At 40.6% G+C, this 17,574-nt stretch overlaps 1 protein-coding gene across 2 annotated transcripts in view; it reads right to left on the bottom strand.

Annotated features, from left to right (window-relative positions):
- Positions 1 to 15,365, bottom strand: part of GKAP1 (G kinase anchoring protein 1) — an 81,240-nt gene extending 65,875 nt beyond the window's left edge. The window contains exons 1-4 of one of the 2 annotated variants that reach the window (XM_044265809.1): positions 15,348 to 15,365; positions 14,757 to 14,890; positions 3,104 to 3,356; positions 1,732 to 1,875 (exon numbers count right to left, since the gene is read on the bottom strand). In XM_044265809.1, the coding sequence (XP_044121744.1) occupies positions 1,732 to 1,875; positions 3,104 to 3,313 (354 nt within the window). In that variant the 5' untranslated portion in view covers positions 3,314 to 3,356; positions 14,757 to 14,890; positions 15,348 to 15,365. The remainder of the gene's footprint in view (positions 1 to 1,731; positions 1,876 to 3,103; positions 3,357 to 14,756; positions 14,891 to 15,347) is intronic. The other variant, XM_044265810.1, reaches the window with a different exon arrangement.
- Positions 15,366 to 17,574: the final 2,209 nt, after the last annotated feature.

Here is a 17,574-nt window from a genome sequence, read left to right as displayed (position 1 = left end):
TCAAATATCTGTGCTCAAGTTCCCACATTACATGAAATTTATTTTGGTGTAAATTTGAGTAGTTTTCCTTCATTAATTTTCCAGTGCCCAAAGGGAGAGAAATTCTCTCTGGTGAAGACACTGGTCAATTCTATTACTGTCTAAACATTACATTTATACTTGTAAACCGGAAGAATCTGTCATAATGAATGCTACAGAAGGAAAAAAGAAATAATCAAATAAAAACTAGAGGTTTGGGGTGCCTGGGTGGCTCAGCGGGTTAAGCTGCTGCCTTCGGCTCAGGTCATGACCCCAGGGTCCTGGGATCGAGTCCCGCATCGGGCTCTCTGCTCAGCAGGGATCCTGCTTCCCTCTCTCTCTCTGCCTGCCTCTCTATTTGTGATCTCTGTCAAATAAATAAATAAAATCTTAAAAAAAAAAAAAACTAGAGGTTTTAACACAAGATGATTTATCCAGTATACCACTGTCTGGAAATATCGTTTAAGCAGCATTTGTGCACAGGTCTCGTGTAATAATTGACACTACTGATGATGCACCTAAGGCATTACAAAATCCTAACAAAAATGTTATAACTAATATAGTTTTTGTCTTAAGAGTGCAGTTTAGTATGTTCTGATTCTTTCAAAACTGGTAACCAAAGCATGAAGGGTATAGTACTCTACTAAACCAAACATCTGCTAGAACAATACCTATTCCCAACATATCAACTGCCAGTTTGACAGGTAAGCAAATAAATTACTATTCATTTCCCATACATACAGCATCTCCTAGAGTACATTCCAGGGTTAGTATGTTATTTTCCTGAACAGCACACACACCAGAACTGATTGATCTTAAAAATCATCTATTTTGTTTTGTTATTAGTAACATTTATTTAACAATAGCACAATGTGTCATGTAAATAGGTTAAAGAAACTAACAAATTCCATAAACTATTGTACATCAAAGTTAAAAACAAGTGGGCGCCTGGGTGGTTCAGCAGCTTAAGCATCTGTCTTCATGATCCCAGGGTCCAGGGATCAAGCCCTGCATTGGGCTCCCTGCTCAGCAGGGAGTCTGCGCACAATGTGTCATGTAAATAGGTTAAAGAAGCAAACAAATGCCATAAACTATTGTACATCAAAGTTGAAAACAAGTGGGCGCCTGGGTGGTTCAGCAGCTTAAGCATCTGTCTTCATGATCCCATGGTCCAGGGATCAAGCCTTGCATTGGGCTCCCTGCTCAGCGGGGAGTCTGCTTCTCCCTCTTCCTCTGCTCCTCTCCTCTGCTCATGCTTTCTTTCTCTCAAATAAACAAATAAATAAATTTTTCCCAAAAAAGTTGAAAAGGAAATCTTCTCCTTTAAAGTCTTCCTTTTTGAAGCAAAATTGTAACTGAGTATTTTTAACAAGAGACCTTGGACCATACAAATACTGATTTTTTTTACCTGAAATAATTTAATCCTGTTATTTTACCTTCCCTCACTCCCCCATTTGTAAAAAGGCAGATGAATTGAAAACTCACAAAATAACCGCTTTGAATTGCCAAAGGTAACAAAATAATAAATGTATCAATTTTTTCTTAGTGGATGAAAAACAGAACCTCTTATTAAAAGTACAAAGATGTGTGAATTAATCTAATATAAAATGCTCCTCAGAACAGTGGTGTCATGGACTCAGATGCACTATCATTTTAAAAATGCATAAATTCACTGAAATACAAAGCAAAATAATCTGATTTACTTAACTGTACCTGCTCATCTCTTTGCCTCCACTCTTGCCAATTTTCTTCTCGTGAATCCTTCTGCACTGGGTTTGGTAATGAAAGCTCATGTTGAGCATTACAAATGGCATGGGAGGATTTCTGGGGAATTTTCTTAAAAGCAAGATTCCTGAGCTATGAAACAAACAAAAAGCATATTAAAGTCAGTCTACCAATTCTGGAATACTAATGATTTTTTTTGTAAGTTAAAAAAATTCAATAATATTTTTATATTCCAAATACTATTCCATTCATTATGTTCTCAGAATCACTGTGTTCTTAGTCTTTGTAAAATATTAATTTCATCGTATTTAGATAACATTAGTGGGTTTTAAAATGGATTGTATTCTATTATACCATCATTTTAATGATTCTGATTTACTTAAGAAGTTTATAGGAAAACAGTATAACAAGTGTGCTTTTGACTATGCGGTACACCTGAAACTAATATGACATTTTAAGATTTGTGGTAAGCATAGTATAATGGATAAACTTGTTGAATCACTATATTGTACACTTGAAATTAACATAGCATTGTGTCAACTACCCTCAAATAAAAGAAAAAAAATTTTAATGGGGATAATGATAATATGATTTAATGCACCGATTACCTTAAAGGATTGTTGTGAGGAATAAAAGACTCAATAAAGGCAGAGTGCTTAAAATATGCCTTTCTTATAATTAACATTGTAAATTTAAGATAGATATATATATACGACATATATCTACTTTAAAAAAAGGCAAAATCATGGATTAAAAAAGATTCAAGTTTAATGGCTTACAAATTTTACAGTTTAAATAGTGAGAGAAAGTACTTTGGTAGTCCTTAAAAATACAGGGCCTAGTCCACAAAGTAACATAATGAGCTAAAACTGGACCAGCCAAACCACTCCCAGCAAAGTGTCATCATCCTCACCATCACCATCACCATCTGAGATGCAGTAGTTCGAACGGAGAGAGATTATTATGGATTGAATTGTAATCCCCCAAAAGATTTGTCTTAGGCCTGAAAAAAGCAGGGTTTCCGTGAATGTGACATTATTTGGAAAATGAGATCTCACAATGTCATCAAGGTACCTCATGAGGGGTTACACTGAATGAGAGTAGGCCTAATCCAATACAACAGTTGTCCCTATAAGAAGAGGTGAAGACAGAGATACACAAACAATGCCAAGTAAAAGCAAAGGCAAAGACTGAAGTGACACAGCCATGAGCCAAGGAATGCCAAGGACTGACAGCCACAAGGAGTAGGAAGAGCCCAGGAAGACCACACAGTCTCACAGACAGCCTGGTCCTTGCAGACTCCTTGGTTTGGACTTCTGCTTACAGTGGAAAAGTAGACATAAACAGTTACAATTTTTACCTCATTTGCTTCACTCTGTTGCTGTTCCTTCTTTTTTCTTCTTTTTTCTCTCTTTTTCTCATTTGTAGTTGATTTGCTTGCTTGAGACTTTCCAGTATTCCGACCTTTGCCTTTTCCAGGCTCAGAATCAGAACCACTGCCACTATCTACTTGCAATAGGGCAAAACGAGAAGCAGTAGTGGGAACAGAACTAAGTACTGCTGAGGCCATTGTAAAGATTTCTATTTTAAGATATTTCTATCAAGAATAATTCCTGTGGGGAGGGAAAAGAAGGGCCAGATGAGTAAACATAATCAGTAAAATATGTTCTAGATTCTAGAACAGTGTTACACACACACACACACACACACACACACACACACACACTTCTCCTGACACTGGATTTAGTCATATTTGGATTCATACCCACCTACTGGCAATAACATTCTTTTTTGAGTAAACAATATTAAATTGTATAATATAAAATAGATAAAGAAACAAGTACACAGACAACTTTTGCAAGACTACCACGAATAAAATGTATTCATTTTTCCAAATATGGTTTTTAAAAACTCATTATTTTCTTCTTTTAAATATACTGCTAATAATATATACATATTTACAGAGAACACCCTAAATCAATATGGAGCAGTAGGAATATTTTTCACTGCACACAGAGGCCCTTAGTCCAACTCCATGTTCATCTCTGACTTTCAAGAGGGGGAAAAAGGAATAGAAAAGGAAGAACACTCTTATCATACACAAAATATTGCCTTTAGTTTGATTCTGGAAACTACTACTAAGTCACAGAACTGACAGCAGAACAGAGAACCTCTATTTCCTCAACCAAAGGATACTTATCAAAATCATGTTCCACATTATCTTCTGCTTCATTAGTTTCAGTGTACCCTGAGAGACCTTTTAGACTCAGGGTATTAAAGGTGCTACAGTAATATCTCACTCAAATCATTAATTTAGTTTTACAGAGGAGGCAACTGGTGCTTGGACTGGATAAGTGTCTTGCTTAAGGTCATTCTGCAAGTTAGAGGCAGAGTCATTACCTAAACCTAGGTTTGTTGAACTCTGCTCTCCAAGTTCAAAGTAAGAGGCCCTATAACAACTAGAAGACTCTGTGCTCTTTCCATTCAAAAAGAAACAGATTGTGAAACTCAGAAATTGGTTCATTTTATTTTGAAATGTATCAAGTACACAACCGAATAAAAATTGTTTGTAAATAAATGAACACTCCAAGATCCCAGCACTAAGATTAAGAAAATTTTAACCATTTTGGAGGGGGGGGATGTTGGGAGGGCCTGGTGGTGGTTATTAAAGAGGGCACATATTGTATGGAGCACTGGATGTGGTGCATAAACAATGAATCTTGGAACACCGAAAAAATAAAATTAAATTTAAAAAAATAAAAGAAAATTTTAACCCACCCTGTGCCTCTCACCAATAGCGTCCCAACTGCCCCGGCCAGAGATAACTATTACCCTGATTTTTGTGTTAATCATTTGCTTTTCTTTATAGTTTTAACATATCTATCTCAAGCCACAGTACCCCTATCCAAACTAACTACTGTCACTTCTAAAATATCCTCGTTTACACAGATTACACCACTCAATGTGATATGTGACTATGCAAAAGTAAAAATGCTAGAAATGAGAATCATTGGGGTCCATTCTGAAAGCTAACCACATGCTACAGTTTGTTTGTTTTTAGGAGGGAACAAAAAAGAAAAGGAATCTTCCATTTTAACTAAAAAAAATCCAGAAAATTGTTTGGAAATCCTTGAGTTTCCTGTTAAAAATAAAGAAAATAAGAGCTGATATTTGAAGATACCACCTAGTAGTTATTAAAGTATTTTTATTATAAATATCATGTTAAGACCTATTGCGCCTATGCTCAAAAATACACAAATCAAGATAAATACCATAACATATAGAAATGACTTCATACTGACAAATTATGACATATTTTTAGGCTTAAATCTTTGCTGCAAGCATGAGAATTAAGACTTTATAAGTTCCTACAAGGGAGAAGACATGAAAAAATAAAAAAGTTCAAGACTCAAAAGCACTATGGAGGGGCGTCTGGGTGGCTCAGTGAGTTAAGCCTCTGCCTTCAGCTCAGGTCATGATCTCAGGGTCCTGGGATCGAGCCCCACATCAGGCTCTCTGCTCAGCAGGGAGCCTGCTTCCCCCTCTCTCTCCTCTCTGCCCACTTGTGATTTCTCCTTCTGTCAAATAAATAAATAATCTTAAAAAAGAAAAAAAATTCACTTAAAAAAAAACAAACATTATGGAAAGCATTAACTCTACTTCAACATGCCATGTGAAAAATTCCTTTAAGTTTTAGCTGCTTTGAGTCCTTTAAGTACAATGATCCTACACAGTTGCTCAACAACTATTAGTACATTTAATTTTAACTATTGGGACTATAACCTGCATGGGTTAGACATTCACAAATATTCACTGACCCTCCCTGAAGGAGAATTATGCACCACTCTCCTACTGAATGGAGACATGACCATGTGAGTTACTTTGGCCAGTGAAATATAAGCTTCAAAACCTTTAAAAGTCAGAATACGGTTCCTGCTCCTGTGATTGTTGAAATATAGGTTGAGATAGGAGTCTCCACTGGTCAGGTCTGTTGGGCCTGAAATTATAATGAATAAAGTCTCTTATTAACCTGAAATGGATACACAGCTTAAGCAAGACAGCAACTTCACTGCTTTAAGATGCAGAAATTTTTGGGTTGTTGTTACAGTATAACTAGTTTTATCATGACTGATATCTTACACAAATTTCTTTTCCATTCTAGGACTGATATCAAAACAATGAATGTCACATTTAGACTGCTCTACTTGCGTTAAACGTTCGCATATGTCAAACACATCTCCACAAAGCTCACAGAATTTTCTTTCTGTGGCACAGCTTCCTTACCAATGTATCCTCCAATAAAGTTTCCCTTAGACCTTTGGGCACCTAAGAAAGCTCTGGAGCATTCAGAGATGCTGGGCAGGCCACCACCAGATGCAAGCAGCCTCATCGGGTGCCCCGAAGGGGGCAGTGCCTGCACATGCTGCGCTGTGGTTACCCGTCAGCTGTGAAGAGGGAAGTACGTGAGGCCCTGGAAATCTGTTTCATCAGACCAGCACAGGATGCACTTATGCCTGTCAGGGTAGGCAGGCCCAGGAAACTGTTGGGAAAGTTTGTGCTCTAGCTACCCCAAATGCAATACATGCAGTACAGGGAATAGCAGCTCTTGTCAGAAGTGGGAAAGTACAACGTCTCCTAGTAAGCAAGGTTCCAAGCAATGGCCTGAAAGCTCTCCATTCACAAGGCGCAGATACTTCCTCTCACTTGTCAGTGGTACGCCTTTTTAATGGCATAAAGTGTAGCTGCAAGGTGACTGCTCAAACAATGCATGTGCTTTCTGAAAATAAGAGCTCAGTTATTTTAAACACTTGAAGTTAGAAAGTCCAATTGAATCTGAACTCCTTTCATTTTATCACAAGAAATTCTTACTACAAAAAAATTTAAGAAATTCTTTACTACATTTTCTATGAGAAAAACTTCTGGATTCTTTAAAAATAATTTCAACTGTTATAAATGATTGAATACTTATTAAAATTGTTTATTTTTATTACCTACTCGTCTAAATAAAATTTCAGTGGGAAAGTCTGGATCAGGAATTGTATGTTCTTATTTCAGGGACAAAACTTATTTATTTATTTATTTATTTAAGATTTTATTTATTTATTTGACAGAGGTCACAAGCAGGCAGAGAGGCAGACAGAGAGGGAGGAAGGGAAGCAGGCTCCCCGCTAAGCAGAGAGCCCAATGCGGGGCTCGATCCCAGGACCCTGGGATCATGACCCAAGCCAAAGGCAGAGGCTTTAACCCACTGAGCCACCCAGGCACCCACAAATCTGTTATTTAAAAACTTCTGGGTGGCTCAGTTGGTTGGACGACTGCCTTCGGCTCAGGTCATGATCCTGGAGTCCCCGGATCGAGTCCCACATCGGGCTCCCAGCACCACGGGGAGTCTGCTTCTCTCTCTGACCTTCTCCTGGCTCATGCTCTCTCTCACTGTCTCTCTCTCAAATAAATAAATAAAATCTTAAAAAAAAAAAAAAAAACAACTTCTGTTCATGGAAGCAAGCAACAATTTTCTCATGCGTAACCCTGAAAAGATTCTAAAGTTTTATACAAACTCAGCATTTAATATCTTTCCTAATACTTTATATTTTGTTTTACTTATCCTAATCATATACTATAAAGAAAACGTAACATGTTTTTTCCAGCCCGCTCTACATAGACACTGAGGATCCCTTCCCAGTTTGGGGGCAATGAGATGCTCTGGTCTTTCATGTTTGTAATGCAGAAATCAAACGGCAGAAAAGCACTAGCCTATGATGCCAACCTGGAACAAGAATCCCTAGTCAAACCTGGTCAACCTGCTGCTTGCTGAGAGCTTCCGAGCAATCCATCTGATCTCTCAGTTTCCCCATCTGTGAAATGGGGACAAGAATACATATTTCACTGTGATGTTGTAGAGATTAAATAATCTATGTGATGTGCTTAGAACAGTTGCCAGATCAGCAGAAGCACTCAAATGTAGATGGCTGCTGGTGTTCTTAATACAATTACGAACCAAAGCATGACCTGAGGTCCTATGAGGCACAGGAGAACTGGCACAAGCTGTCTAAAAATTTGGCTAAGCATGTCTGACTCAAGTGCAAAAAGTGGTTGGAAACTTAAATCAACATCTATCCCTTCTCAAAGTTAAGACTTTAACCTATGAAATGAAGGGAAAAAGTGTTTAGGCCCTGAGAAGTAGGGGTCAAGCAGTCAACCACTGAAAAGAGAAGATTATACCTAACAAACTGCAGAGGGAAACACCAATCTACCTGAAACCCAAAAATCACAGAAGGGACTATGTTTTCAACAGTTGGCACACAGCAGACAGACAATAAACAATTCCTGAATGAATGAAAAGAAGTAATAAAAGAATGATAAACTGAAAAGAAAGCATGAGAACAAAGAGTATTAAATGAGAAACAGTAAAAAAACAAAAATCATTTTTCTGAGGCAGCTACCTATGATACATCTCAGCAACCTGAGTGTCAAAATACTTTAACTCAAGACATGGTAGACAGAAAGAAGGAAATGTTCACCTATAATGATCCCTTGTTTGGTCTGGGGCAGGGCTACATAACAGAACAGAATAGTGGCCGCCCCTTGCACTATACAACTGAGGGAGTAAGGAAATGGGACAACTGGAAGAGCTTCATCATCTATGCTACATACTATACTTTAAAAGGCAGGGGGTAGGGGGGTGCCTGGGTGACTCAGTGGGTTAAGTGTACAACTCTTGGTTTTGGCTCAGGTAATGATCTCATGGGTCCTGGACTGGCTCCATGCTCAGCATTGGGTCTGCTTGAAAGATTGTCTCCTTCTGTCTTCCCTCCATTCACATGCACACATGCGGTCACATGCTCTCTCTCAAATAAATAAAAATCTTTTAAAAAAAATGTAATAGCTAACACATCATCTACCTTAACAGCCAAGAAAGAAATCGATGCAGCAAGTAAAAGGCACACTAACCAGTACTTCAGAAGTGCGGCGGGGGGATAGTAAATTTTAACTGAAAGGAGGAAATAAAAATATTTAAAAATCCCAAATTTGTAAATATGTATATTGCTTTCATGCATACCAAAAAGAAGGAAATGCACAGGACTGTGCATTATGCTTATTTCCTTTTCAGTAGTTTTCACTCTTTCCCCAAATATTCTATAATGACCATATTTCTTCTATAAGAAAAAAAATCATTTTGGAAAGGGCAAATGGCTATCTATACCTAAATTCAAAAAGATAAACATAATGTACTCAATGCAATATTGACTTCTCTGTCCTTGATACTCTGGTCCTTCCTGTTAATGATGCACAAAAGACAGAGAACAATTATCAAAGACTGCTTGGTGCATGCCTTTAAGAGAACACTACCTTCATTAACAAATTGTTCAGAATTTGCAAAAAGATGGTTATCTTACACAATCCAGGGATTTATTTGAAACTTTTTTGGTAAACATTGGAGAGAAAAAGGGATAAAAAGGCAGACCATGAAAACACCAGGCTTTTTTATTTTTAAAGACACTATTTCAGGGAATGGCTAGGGTTAATATACCTTCAGAATACTATTCCTTCAGTCTTGTGTTCTAAACTTCTGCATCTCCACCTAAGGTCATAGCTAAGAGATATTAGGATGAGTAGGTTTAAATAGAGCACTTCTCATCCTCCTTACCATTTTCCTTTTCTTTCTGTCTCATGTGGTCTTTAAAATACAAATACTCAAATACTCAGATGTTTATATACCCTTAAGTGATAGAGACATAATTAAGATATACAAAAACTACATAGCAGACATCTTGTAAGCTACCAACATTGGTCAGTCTATGAATGTGGTGGCTAGTGCTATAAATTAAATAGGCATTTACATACTACTAAGATTCTATACAAATCAGGTTTTTAGTCCAGAAATATAATGATTACTCTTTAAGCTTCCCCTCTTCCCTTTGAGTCTCCTTTTAAACATAAGTTAAAGGCAAAGAACAAAGCTGGAGATATCATGCTTCTAATTTCAAGCTATATTACAAAGCCATAGTAATCTAAACTGTATGGTACTGGCATAAAGATAGACACATAAACCAACAGAACAGAATAGAGCCCAGAAAACCGATCCCAAACAAGGTTCTTTACAACAGAGGAAGAAAAAATACACAATGAGAAAAGGACACGCTCTTCAATAAATGGTGCTGGGAAAACCATTGTTTTATGCAAAACAGTGAAACTGTACCACATTATATCATACACAAAAATTAACTCAAAATGGATTAAACACCTAAATGTGAGACCAGAAACCATAAAACTCCTATGGGAAAACAGGCTGGGACAACTGGGTGGCTCAATCATTTAAGTGACTGCCTTTGGCTCAGGTCATGCTCCTAGGGTCCTGGGATAGAGTCCCACATTGGGCTCCCTGCTCAGCAGGGAGCCTGCCACTCCTTTGCTTGTGTGCTTTCTCCCTCTTTCTCTCTGACAAATAAGTAAAATCTTTAAAAAAAAAAAGAAAAAAGAAAGAAAGAAAGAAAAAGAAAAAGAAAAGGAAACACAGGCAGTAAGCTACTTGACGTCACTCTTGCTAATATTTTTGGATCTGACGCCAAAGGCAATGGCAACAAAAGCAAAAATAAACAAGACTACATCAAATTAAAACGCTTTTGTACAGAAAAAAAAAAATCATCAAGACAAAAAGACACCCTACTGAACAGAAGAAGATATTTGCAAATCACGTATCTGATAAGGAACTACTATCCAAAATATATAAAGAACTCACACAACTCAGTGACCAAAAAAATTCAATTAGAGGGCGCCTGGGTGGCTCAGTGGGTTAAGCCGCTGCCTTCGACTCAGGTCATGATCTCGGGGTCCTGGGATCAAGTCCCGCATCAGGCTCTCTGCTCAGCAGGGAGCCTGCTTCCTCCTCTCTCTCTGCCTGCCTCTCTGCCTACTTGTGATCTCTCTCCGTCAAATAAATAATAAAATCTTTAAAAAAAAAATTCAAGGGGCGCCTGGGTGGCTCAGTGGGTTAAGCCTCTGCCTTCAGCTCAGGTCATGATCCTAGGATCCTGGGATCGAGTCCCACATTGGGCTCTCTGCTCTGCAGGGAGCCTGCTTCTTCCTCTCTCTCTTTCAGCCTGCCTCTCTGCCTACTTGTGATCTCTGTCTGTCAAATAAATAAATAAAATCTTTAAAAAAAATTCAATTAGAAATGGGCATAAGATCTGAATGATGCTTATCCAAAGAAGACATACAGATGGCCAAAAGGCATGTGAAAAAATGCTCAACATCACTAATCATCAGAGAAAGTAAAGTCAAAACCATAAAGAGATGTCATCGCACACCTGTCAGAATGCCCATTATCAAATAAGACAAGAAATAACAAGTGTTGGAGTGGTTGTGGAGAAAAGGGAACCCTTTCATACTATTGGCAGGCTGCTATGAAAAAACAGTATGGAGAGTCCTCAAAAAATTAAAAACAGGACTAGTATATGATCCAGCAATTCCACTAGTAGGTATTTACCCAAAGAAAACAAAAACACTAATTTGAAAAAATATAAGCACCCCTATCTTCACTGCAGCATTGTTTATAACAGCCAAAATAAGGAAACAATCTAAGTATCCACTGATGTCTGAATAGATAAAGAAAATGTGGTGTATATATACATAATAGACTACTACTCAGCCACGTAAGGAAATCTTGCCATTTGTGACAAAAAGGAATGGACCTTGAGGGCATAATGCAAAATGAAATAATTCACAGAGAGAAAGATTCCACCATATATGTGAAATCTAAAAAGCAAAACAAAAGAACAAATAAAACTCACAGATACAGAGAACAGACTGGTGGTTATCAGAAGGGAAAGGGGTTGGGAGATAGGTGAAAAGGGTAAAGGGGGTCAATTGTATTGTAACAGATAGTAGATAACTAGACTTATTATGATGATCACTTTGTAGTATATATAAATATAAAATTATTATGCTGTACACCTAAAACTAATGTTATATACCAATTTTACTTCATAACAAAATAAAAATAACTTAGAAGTACTTGGAGAAGGACAGAAAAAAATTCCCAAAGATAATTTTTTTATTTTTTTTTTAACATTTTATTTATTTGACAGAGAGAGATCACAAGTAGGCAGAGAGGCAGGCAGAGAGAGAGGAGGAAGCAGGCTCTCCACGGAGCAGAGAGCCCGACGCGGGGCTCCAACCCAGGACCCTGGGGTCGTGACCTGAGCCGAAGGCAGAGGCTTTAACCCACTGAGCCACCCAGGTGCCCCTTCAAAGATAATTTTAAAACAACTGTTTTAGGGGCACATGGTGGCTCAGTTGGTTAAGCATCCCAACTTTTGGTTTCAGCTAAGGTCATGATCTCAGGGTTGTGGAATGAAGCCCCATGTCAGGCTCCACATTCCATGGGGAGTCTCCTGGAGATCCTCTCTCCCCCTTTCCCTCAACCCCCACTTGCGTTTTCTCTCTCCCTCTCTCACTCTTTCTAAAAAAAAAAAAAAAATTTAAATGTAAAGACAATTGTTTCAGGTCAAAATGCACAAGAATTGGGTGCCTGGGTGGCTCAGTGGGTTAAGCCGCGGCCTTCGGCTCAGGTCATGATCTCAGGCTCCTGGGATCGAGTCCCGCATCGGGCTCTCTGCTCAGCAGGGAGCCTGCTTCCCTCTCTCTCTCTCTGCCTGCCTCTCCATCTACTTGTGATTTCTCTCTGTCAAATAAATAAATAAAATCTTTTTTAAAAAATGCACAAGAATTAAAAAGAAGTTAACAAATATAAATATGCAGGCAGCTCAAAACATTGACATACAATATTCTATAATTTCTTAATGACTACCATAAGTAAAAACTATTAATTTCTCTATAATCAAATCTCTAAAATCTCTGAGATCATAGTAATATCAAATTATAGTGAATCTCCATTTTAATATATACTCAATACTCGAAAAATCCAATTATTTGACTTATCAAATATTATAGCACATGTTAGGGCTTCCTACAGTAACTGTCCTTCCTTAGATGTTGTACTATAGCAAAATAAACTACATAAAATTTCCTGAATGCGCATTTAGTTTTACTTGTTCATATCTTTTTTTCTGTTGCCTCTGGCTAAAATGCCCTCCTTCTTTTCGACATAAAACTTCTATTCACTCTTCAAAATCCTGCTCAGGGGCTAGCATCTCTATGAAACTTTCTCTGACCTGCCCCTCAACTTAATCACTCCCTTCTCTGTAATATGTCTGTACTTTATATTTATTATTAAGTGGATTCCGTTAAAATTATGTTTGTTCTTGTGCCTAGCCACCTACAATCAGGAGTTCAACATTCTGAAAGTCAATCCCTAACAAAACCACAGGACTAAGCACCCAAAAGATAAATTTACTGAATTTTAAAAATATATTTGTATTCCTCAAGTACACAGCTATCTATGCATTGAAATACATGCTTTAATATGGAATGTACAGCAAAAGAAAATGCAAAGTACACTACAGATAATCCTCAATTCCCATAATGTAAATGTGAATTAACAATGATTATTAGCAGTTCACACTTGTTTCATTAGAAGTGCCATGCTACTAAGTGATCACCACAGCTAATTTTGTTTAGGAAACATATTTGCTTAAGAAACATAACTGGTAAAAAAAAAAAAAAGAAACATAACTGGTTTTAAAGTGTTGATTTAAAAAAATTAGGATACATCAGGTAAACTCTAAAAACAAATGGTCTAAATGGTGAGGGCAGGATTTCTAAATGGCTGGTATTCTTGGACTCCCCCACCAAGATTCTGAGGACCACTGCCACTATGACCTCATCCCGCCAGACTATGACCTCTCTAGGGTCAAGAAAAATGGCAGCAGTAGCCATACCTCAGTCTAGAGCAACCAGATATATTCCTTTAGTAAAATGATAGTCATCTTCCATTAACCATCAACCAGTTTGGCCTAATCAAACAATAAATTAATATGATGTAGATATAATTAGTGTGGCGTCCTAGAAATGTAACTTAGATTTAAAAAGACAGATTGAGCATAAAATGAAATGGCACTGAGTATCAGTTATTTAGTACCTGGTGAAACTTTAACAAATATATTATTTCATGTTTCGTGTTCCTCAACACAACTAAACAATATCTTTCACTTTGGCTTTTTATAAAGTTCACAACCAACAACTGCCAAGTGCAGACCAAAACCATGCTCCCAACACACTTACGTCCTAAATTACATTTTTTTCTTCACAGTTAAGTACTGCTGCCCTAATCCTTCTGCACTTAATTTCCGGGGGCTGAAAAATCAAAAAGTACAAGCAGGTATTGAGTGAGGATCTAAAGGATTCTCCCACAGATAAAACACGTGTATTTTCATTTGCCCCAATGTTCTTTTGGTCAATTCCAGGTTTTTGCGCTTAGTCCACAGGGTGAAGCGACTAGATTGGTATTTTACAGATAAGTCTGTTGTAACCCTTTATGACAATTAAGAATATCTCCCATTAATGAGGATTTGACTAATACCAAGTATAGTTACAAACCTGTTGAGAAACAAAATCTAAACTTCCACAGACTGAACATTTTTAATTTTTCAATTTCCCATGAAGTTTCTCTAATATTCTCATGGCTCCAGGTCAAATTAATTAAGCTGATGATTCAGGTTACAATCACAAGCACCGTTACTACATAAAGAAATAAATAATACTGAACAATGTAGAAAAAAATTCATGGGCTTTTCCGTTTAAAAAAAAAAAAAAGTGAGCTTTCATTAGTGCCTCTGGTGAAAGCCGTAGCACCCACTCAACCGTAAAATCTAAGGTAAGAATGAAAAATCTAAAAGAAGCTGGAGAGAAAAGACAATTTAATAAGCCATTTTTGTCATTACTGTTCCGTATCTACTAAGCCCCCTACATGCTAGAGATCTGACAAAAATTTTCAAAGTCTGCTGTTCCCAAGAATAACGGCAAGTAACAACACTCAAAACCCCTCTCATTTACTTTTCAACAGCCAGCGGGGAGGAGGAGGAGCACTTTATTCAAAAAGTAATCCACCATACCTCATTCATGAATGAAAGCCAAATTTCACCCATAGGCTGTCAACCGATGCTCCAAAACTTACTCGCACAAAGTATACTGAGAAAGAAATAGGGCTGGGCGAGCCCTAACTCGGGCAGAGAAGCGGCTTCCAAACCTGAAAGGGAGAAAACAGCGAGTCAGGTCGTGGCTCCAGAAATTTCTGAGCGCCCGGCTCGGGCTCCGGGCGAAGGAGCGCGCTGCCCGCGGCGGGGAGGGGGCGACGGCACCTGTCACTCGGCGGCCCCGCCACCACCGTAGCCCCCCCACGGGCCCGGGCCCCGCGGAGTCTCGGGAGGCTCAGCCACGGCCCGGGCGCCGGGGCCTGGGGAGTCGCGGGTCCCTCTCCTCCGCCCCGAGCCCTGCGCCGAGCGGCGGGGCCGCGGCCCTTCCCGAGGAGCGGCCCTCCCGCGCCCTCTGCCCAGCGGCTCCGGCCAGCGGGGCCCGTCGCCTCAGGCCGAGTCCCCAACCGCCGAGCCCGAGGCGCACGGAGCGGCGCGGCCGAGGTGCAGCCACCGCCTCAGGGGCGCCGCAGCGGGCCCCCCGCGAGGCGGGCCCGCCCTCCGCGTACTCACCGGGCCTCCCCGGCCGCCGGCTCGGCCCTCCTCTCCCTCCTCCCCCCGCCGCCGCCGCTCCCGCGGCTCCCGGGGCGGCCGCACTGGGCGTTGGGACTAGGCTGGGTCAAGGGGCGGGGGCGGGCTCGCGCCGGGCAGGGGTCGCGCGGCGGCCCCGCGAGCGGGCGCCGGGCACTAACGGGCCCCGCGAGCGGGCGCCGGGCTGGGAGGGCTGGAAGGGCTGGGCGGCCCGCGGCGGGGAGCGCGGCTGCAGGCTGCGGTGAGGGGCGGGGAGAGCGCGGCTGCGAGGCGAGGGCGGGAGGGAAGTCCCGGCGGAGGGGGCGGTGTGAGAGCCGCGGGGCGGAGCGGGGGCGGGGCCAGGCGCGCCCGCCGCCGCGCGCGGAGGTTTGTTTATTTTCTCGGTTGGTTGCGGCGCTGGCGCGTGGGTAGAGGTTTGCCGGTGACGTGAGCACCCCGAGTTGGGGGAGAGGACCAGAACCACCTGCTGGAGAAGGGGAGCTACGGGGGCCGGGCAGGGTCCAAACGGCTCGCGTAGGCGGCGGCGCTGCGGTCCTTCGGGTCACCGGGAAGAGAAGGGCTTTCCCTGGGCGTGTGGAAGGAGGGAGGCCTCCCGAGAGAATAGGGCGCCCGGCCATCCCCCCCTCAGTTCGGCGGTCTCACCTGCGTCGCCGAGAGCAGTCTGGGGACTGTGGAGTGGAAGAGGGCAGTGAGATCTGGTGGGCTGGGTTCGACCTCCAGTTAGTGAAGTAGGATAGTCCTAGTAGGATAGTAGTGAAGTCAAGACTGCATCAGCTCTTCGTAAGATAAATAATCAGCGTTGCTCCGTTCTCCGTAGAGTTACACGGCACTTCAGGGTTATCTCCCTAGGTACTCCGTCAGGGAGTAGGATTCTCATTTCACGAGCCAAGTACCTCACCCACAGCCTCACCGCTAATAAATGTCGGAACCAGAACCCAGCTGTACTCACTTCACATTCTGTACTGCTTACCACTGATCACAGCATCTCCCTAAAACACTTCGATTTAACTCATAGACATAAGCTCCCATAGGTAACGCCGGCAGGGGTACGGACGGTAAAGATGTTAACCTTGTCTTCGGAGAGTAAGGAATAAAGATAAAACCGTTCTAATAAAAGACAAACCGTGCTCGGTGCCGTATGAAAAACACAAAGTACTGAAGATCAAAAAACTGCTCATATCTGTCTGGGGGATCTGGAAAGAAAGGCGGCACGGAGGAGGAGCCATTTGAAATTGACCCTGAAGGAGATGGGGACGTTTTTATAGCAAGAAGGGGGTAGCATGAAAACATTTATGAAGATCAATCAATGAAAGTCATGGAAAAAGTAAATGGTTAAATTCCAGGGCATGTCGAGAAGTAGCAGAGACAAAAGGGAATGGGGCCCTATGCCAAGAGAGAGAATTTGTATTTAACACAGTACTTTGAGTTTTCCTGGTTTAAAAGTTTTGGGCCTCTCTGTGAATGGATACGGAATTCAGAGGTGAGAAAAACTCCAGACAGACCTGCAATAGGCCAGATGAGAGGTATTGATGAGTCTAAGCTAAAGGTAGGGCAGGAAGATGATTTGGAAGCGAAATCTACAAAATTTGGCAATCGATTAATTGGTTTTACAAGAAGAAGGGATAACATGAGAATATATATGAAGGTGGAAGCAAAGAACTGAAGATAGTGGAGGTTCTGAGTGTGTAGGTAATTATAGAAAAGACAGAAGTAGGAACTGCTTTTTGGGAGTTCAGTTTAGATTTGGACACTAAGAATTTGAAAGATCGTTGAGACAGCCAGCTAGAGGTGGATACTAAGAAGTTAGAAATAAAAACTTTGAAATATAGGAAAGATGGTTGAGCTGGAAAATAGATTAGTAAGTTAACAGCCTAGTGGTGATATCACTGTGAGAGAAAAGAAGAAAACAAAGGTCAGAACCTTGGAGAACATCTTCTTTAGAACTTTGCTACTTAGAAGTGTGGCCAATGACCCAGCAGCCTTGCCAGGGGGTTAGAATGGTAGAATTTCAGGCCCCTCAACCCTGAAACATGCTAAATCAGCACCCTCAATTTAACAAGAACTCTAAGTGATTTGTATTACATCATAGTTTGAGAAACTCTGACCTAGATAAGAGAAGCCAACAAATAAATAAGGAATCTAATCTAGATGAGAGAAACCAGGAAAGAGGGAAGAGGAAGTAAGAGGAGAACCAGGGTAATGCAAAATC

Source organism: Neovison vison, chromosome 9 (genome assembly GCF_020171115.1).
Source record: "Neovison vison isolate M4711 chromosome 9, ASM_NN_V1, whole genome shotgun sequence".
Taxonomy (NCBI): domain Eukaryota; kingdom Metazoa; phylum Chordata; class Mammalia; order Carnivora; family Mustelidae; genus Neogale; species Neogale vison.
The sequence above is the reverse complement of the archived record's forward strand: the minus strand, read 5'-3'. Positions and strand labels throughout refer to the sequence as shown.